Source organism: Belonocnema kinseyi, chromosome 1, assembly GCF_010883055.1.
Source record: "Belonocnema kinseyi isolate 2016_QV_RU_SX_M_011 chromosome 1, B_treatae_v1, whole genome shotgun sequence".
In the NCBI taxonomy this organism is placed as follows: domain Eukaryota; kingdom Metazoa; phylum Arthropoda; class Insecta; order Hymenoptera; family Cynipidae; genus Belonocnema; species Belonocnema kinseyi.
The window spans coordinates 34,251,791-34,258,438 of NC_046657.1; the positions used below are offsets into that span (position 1 = coordinate 34,251,791).

Consider the following 6,648-nt stretch of genomic DNA (forward strand, 5'->3'; position numbering starts at 1 on the left):
TTCCACCAGACAATATCAATTTTCAACCTAAAAGGTACATTTTTAATTAAGAATGAAATAGTTTAATTTTCAGTAAAAAACAAATAAATTTTCAATAAGAAACAAAAGACAATTTAACAAAACAGTTAAATTTTTAACCAGAGAAATGAATTTTCAACCAAAAATATCAATTTTCTGGCGAAAATATTAATTTAAAAAAAAATGCATGAATTTTCAATAAAAGTGATATATCTTCAGCTATAATAGATAAATCTTAAACCAAAAAAATTATATTTTAATAATAATTTAACTTCCTAACAAGTAGTTTCATTTTTAACGAAAAAAATATGAATTTTCAAGCAAGAAGATTAAGTTTCTATCCAAAAAACGATTTTTCAACTAAATAAATAAATGTTTAACTGAAAAATTATCATTTTTTAGCCAAAAATGAAATATTTCAAACGTTATCGACAGAAATTAATTTATAACCCAATAGATACATTTTTAACAACAAAAAATACGAACTTTCAACAAAAAACATGAAATTTAAACCAAATAGATTAATTTTCAGTTTAAAAATTAATTTTTAACCAAACATTCAATTTTTCAACCGAAAAGATTAATTTTCTACCCAAAAATATCAAATTTCTCACAAAATACATGATTTTAAAACTAGAACAGATTCCCTTTCAACCAAAAATGAAATAGTTAAATTTTAAATTAAAATAATTAATTTTCCACCAGAAAAAAAGCAAATTTTACACCAAATTTAGTTATTTTCAGTAAAAATGATAAATTTTCAAAAGCAATAGATCAATTTCTAACCAAAAAAATGATAGTTTAACAATAGAGTTTAAATTCCAACCAAGTAGTTTCATTTTTAACGAAAAAGATGATTTTGCAAACAAGAAGATCAATTTTCTACAACAAAAAAAACGATTTTTCATCAAAGTACATAAATATTTAAATAAAAAATATAAATTATTTAACCAAAAATGAAATTTTTCCAATTTTATCAAAAGAAACGAATTTCGAACCAAAGAGATAAATTTTTAACAACAAAAACAGACGAACTTTCAACAAACAAAAATAATTTTCAATTAAAAAAGACAAATTATCAACTAAAAAATATCTATTTTCAAACAAATATAAAATATTTCAAATGTTAACCAAATAAATGAATTTCGAATCAAAGATATAAATTTTCAACAAAAAAAAAAAACTACGAAATTTCAACAAAAAACATGAAATTTGAACCAAATTGTTTAATTTTCAATTTAAAAAAATAGTTTGCAACCACACATATAACTTTTCAAACAAAAAATTGATTTTCTAGCAAAAAATATTAATTTTTAACAAAATGCACAAATTTTCAACAAAAAAAATTTTTATTTTTAAAAACTAAAATGATGAGTTTTCAAACCAATTTTTTAAAAATCAAATATTCTTTTTTTCTAAATTCCAACCGAAAATATGAATTTTCAAAAGAAAATATATATTTTCCACCTAAAAGGTAAATTTTTAACCCAGGATTAAATAGTTTCATTTTCAGTACAAAAAAAAAAGTTTTGAATAGAAAAAAATTTGTCAACAAAATAGTTAAACTTTTAACCAAAGAAATGAATTTTCAATCAAAAAGATCAATTTTCTAGCAAAAAATATGAATTTTTAACAAAATGAATAAATTTTCAAAAGAAATATTAAAATTTTTAACGAAAGAAATAAATTTTTAACTAAAATGATGAGTCTTCAAATTTTTTTTTAAATCAAATAGTTTTTTTAAATTTTCAACCAAAAATATGAATTTTTAAAGAAAAAAAATATATATTTTCAACCTAAAAAGACCATTTTTAACCCAGAATTAAATAGTTTCATTTTCAGTATAAAAAAAAACCAAAAATATTAATTTTCTACCCAAAAAGACCAATTTTTCACAAAATACATGAATATTTTCAACTAAAAAATATAAATTTTCAAACAAAAATAGAACAGTTCATATTTTAACCAAAAAAATTAATTTTGAACCAATCAGATAAATTTTCAAAGAAAAAAGACGAATTTTCAACCAAAAACATGAAATTTGAAAAAAAGTGTTGAATTTTTAGTTAAAAATATTCATTTTCGACCAAATCAAATGAATTTCCCAAACAAAATAGTAAAATTCTTAACCAAACAGATACAGTTTTCACTAAAAAATTTTAATTTCTACAAAAAAAAAAGATAATTCATTACACAAGTGAAATAGTCGAATTTTAAACAAAAAAGATAAATTTATGAATATTTTATTGGAATACTTGAATTTTTGACCAAAAAGATTAATTTTCTTTAACAAAAAAAAAAAAAAAAACGAGCTTTTAAGAAAATACATCAATTGTCCACAAAACAGTTGAATTTTGAACAAAAGAAGACTCATTTTCAACCAAACAATTGGATTTTCAAATAAAAAATATCAATTTTCCTACCAAAAATGAAACAGTTAGATTTTCAGTTTTAAAAAAATATCATTTTTAACCAAACTGATAATTTTTTTAAATAAAATGATGATTCATCATCAACTGGAATAGTTGAATTTAAAACCAAAAAGATGAATTTTTAACTAAATAATATCAATTTTCAACAAAAACTGAAATAGTTCTATTTTTTCTTAATAGTTTCATTTTCAAAAATTTCGATGAATTTTTAACTCAAATGATCAATCTCCAACTGGAATAGTTGAATTTTAAACCAAGAAAAGTATTTTCTACAAAAAAAAAATAAGAAAAGATTTTTCAACTAAAAAATATAATTTTTCAGAAAAAAAACGAATTTTCAACAAAATAGTTAAATAACGTAAAATAAAGCTACTTTTACAAATGTAGAATCATGGTTTTTTTAATTTTATAATGCAATTTCAGAAGAAAATTATGCACGCTCGAGAAAAAATTCACTGACATAAAAATAAAAAACTCTGAAGCTTTCAGATTTTTCCAGATATATAAAAATTTCCTGAGAATTTCGGATTTTCCAGGTTTTCCTGGAATTTTAAGAATAATTTACCTGCATGAGAACAGCAGGTCCCAGGTATTTATCTCCGTTCCACCAATAAGAAGGGCAGGAAGTACTGCAGCAAGCGCAGAGAATGCATTCGTACAATCCATCCTAAAAGAAAATTCAATTTATTTAATTTAATTTATTTAATCCACTCAAGTTACTTAATTTCACTTTATTTATTTAATTCACTTCATTTAATTGATTTAATTTCCTTTATTTACTTAGTTTTATTTACCTAACTTAATTTACTTTATGTACCTACTTTTTCTAATTCACTACTTTAAAGCCGAAAAGACGAATTTTTTAGAAGACATTCGAATATTCAAATAGAAAATATCAATTCTCACGTAGTTGATACTTCAAAATCAACAAAAAACAACTATTTTTTAACGAAATAGCTCAATTGTCCAACACATTTGTAGAATTTTTTAAAAAATGGTTGAATTTAAAAAAAATGAATTTTCAACAAAAAAAAAAACTCATTTTCTACCAAATAATTAAATTTTCAACCTAAAAAAATGTATTTACTACCAAATTATTGAATTTTCTACTAAAATACTTTAATTTTCAAACAAAAAAGGTAAATTTTTACCCAAAAAGTTCAGTTTTCTACCAAAAACAATTAGTTTACTACCAAATAGTTTCATCTTTTACTAAAATACTTCAATTTTCAAATATAAAAGATAATTTTTTATGCAAGTACATTTCCACAAGAGAAGTTGAATTTTCAACCCAAAAATATGATTTTTCATGAAAAAATTAATTTTTGTCAAAAAATAGTTAAATTTTCAAAAAAAAAAAAAAAATGAAGTATTCATTAAAGCAACTAACTTTCTAACAAGAAAGGTGAATTTTTTGCCAAAAAAGGTAAATTTTCAACAAAAAAAGTCATGAATTTTCACATAAATTGTTGAATTTCCCAAGCAAAAACATGAATTTTCTTTAAACAAAAGCTGAAAAATATGAGTTTTGGATGAAAAAAAAAAATTACCAACCAAATAGTTAAATTTTCAAGTAAATAGTTCGATTTTCAATAAATTAGTTGAATTTCCTACTAAAATACTTAAATTTTCAAATAAAAAAGATAAATTTTTAACCAAAAAGTTTATTTTTCTACCACAAAAGATTCCACAAAACAATTTAATTCTCAACTTGAAAATATGAATTTTGAACCAAACAAAAAATTAATTTAATTTCAAAAATTTGAATTTTCTACTAAAATACTTAAATTTTTAAACAAAAAAGATACATTTTTACTCAAAAAGTTCAATTTTCTACCAAAAAATTAATTTACTACCAAATAGTTTAATTTTCTACTAAAACATTTAAATTTTAAAATAAAAAAGATAAGTTTTTAACCAAATTGTATAATTTTCTACCCAAAAAATTAATTTACTACCAAACCGTTAAATTTTCAACTAAAATACTTCAATTTTCAAACAAAAAAGATAATTTTTTAACCAAGTACATTTCCACAAGAAAAGTTGAATTATCAACCCAAAAATATGAGTTTTCATGAAAAAAATCATTTTTCTACAAAAAAGAGTTAAATTTTCAACAAAAAATATTAAGTATTCAGCAAGCCAACTAACTTTCTAGGATAAAAAGTGAATTTTTTGCCAAAAAAAGGTAAATTTTCCAAAAAAAATTCATGAATTTTCATATAAATTGTTGAATTTCCCAAACAAAAACATGAATTTTCTAAAAAACAAAGCTGGAAAATATGAATTTTGGATGTAAAAAAATATAAAAATAAAATTTCCAACCAAATAGTTAAATTTTCAAGTAAATAGTTCGATTTTCAATAAAGTAGTTTAATTTTCTACTAAAATACTTGAATTTTCAATCAAGAAAGATACATTTTCAACCGAAACAGTTGAAACAAAAAAACAACAAAAAAGTAATTTAATTTCAAAAATTTGAATTTTCTATTAAAATACATAAATTTTTAAATAAAAAAGATAAAATTTTTAACCAAATAGTATAATTTTCTAACAAAAAATTAATTTACTACTAAATTGTTGAATTTTCTACTAAAATACTTAAATTTTTAATCAAAAAGGATACATTTTTAACCAAGTACATTTCTACAAAAAAAAAGTTTAATTTTCAACTCAAAAACATGGGTTTTCATGAAATAAATAATTTTTGTTAAAAAAAAGATTTTAATTTTCAACAAAAAATATTTAGTATTCAGAAAAACCACTAACTTTCTACGAAAAAAACTGAATTTTTAGTGAAAAAAAGGTAAATTTTGGAAAAAAATCATAAATTTTCATACAAATTTTTTAATTTCACAAAAAAAACACGAATTTTCTACAAAAAAGTCGAAAATATGAATTTTCAACGAAAAAAAAAAACAAAGAATTTCCAACCAAATATTTGAATTTTCAAAAGAAGAGTTCGACTTGCAACAAAGTAGTTTAATTTTATACCAAAATACTTCAATTTTCAAACAAAAGACAATTTTTTAACCAAAAAGTTTATTTTTCTACCAAAAAAGATTTTACAAAACAATTTAATTCTCAACTTGAAAATATGAATTTTGAAGAAAAGAAAAAAGTTAATTAAAGTTAAAAAATTGAATTTTATAATAAAATACGTAAATTTTCAAATAAAAAAGATAAATTTTTAACAAAGTAGTTTAATTTTCTACTGATATACTTAAATTTTCAACGAAGAAAGATCAATTTTTAATCAAATAGTTGAATTTCCACCCAAAAATGTAAACTTTTCACCAAGAAGATTAATTTTCTACCGGAAAAGACGAATTTTCAATGAAATAAGTGAATTTTCATACAAATCATTGAACTTTGAAGCCAAAAATATAGATTTTCTATAAAAAAAAACAACTAATTTTTGACAAAATAGTTAAATTTGTAATGAAAAATATTGAGTTTTCATAAAAAAATTAATTTCTTTATCAAAAAAGGTGAATTTTCATAAAAATTGTTGATTTTTCAAGCCTAAAACACGATTTTTCTACAAAACAGTTGAATTTTCAACTCGAAAATATGGATTTTAGAGAAAAAAAAATTAATTTTTTCACCAGATAGTTAAAGTTTGAATAAAACAGTCCGATTTTCCACAAAATAGTTTAATTTTATACTTAAATACACGAGTCCCGCCTGGGCCGGCAGCGTGAGTAGACGTGCAAGAGTTTCGCTCCGCAAAACAGTTTAATAAGCTCGTGCTTTCAGCTTTATATTTCTGTGAAGTGTGGTGTAATAGTTTTGTTTTTTGTACGGAGTACTTGGTTTATAGTCGCATTATGGAAGAAGGCTTGCAAAGGATTATTTCTGAGCTGTCCAAGGACATTAAATCTTTAACGTGCTCTCACAATCAGTTGAGAAATGACATCCAGGAATCTTGTAAAGCTTCTAGGGGCGTTGCTGCAAAAATGTTGTGCCTCTCCAGTAAGTTATCACTGATTGAAAAGGAAGTAGAACTCGTTGGACGCAGCGATAGATCAAAAAATATCATTATTTCCAACCTGAAGAATCGCGATTCCAATAATAATGATTTGTTTGCTTCGGTTACGAGGGTGGATTGATAAGTTTCCGGCCTGACCAAGAGATGGCGCCACTAGGCCTAGCTTGAGGTGGCGTTCTATAGTACCATCCTTAGATAGCTTGTAGC

At 22.3% G+C, this 6,648-nt stretch overlaps 1 protein-coding gene across 1 annotated transcript in view; it reads right to left on the reverse strand.

Moving 5' to 3' along the window:
* Positions 1-6,648, reverse strand: part of LOC117170413 (succinate dehydrogenase [ubiquinone] iron-sulfur subunit, mitochondrial-like) — a 35,750-nt gene that overhangs the window by 6,870 nt on the left and 22,232 nt on the right. The window contains exon 5 of the mRNA XM_033357172.1: positions 3,016-3,117. Coding sequence (XP_033213063.1) covers positions 3,016-3,117 — 102 coding nt within the window. The remainder of the gene's footprint in view (positions 1-3,015; positions 3,118-6,648) is intronic.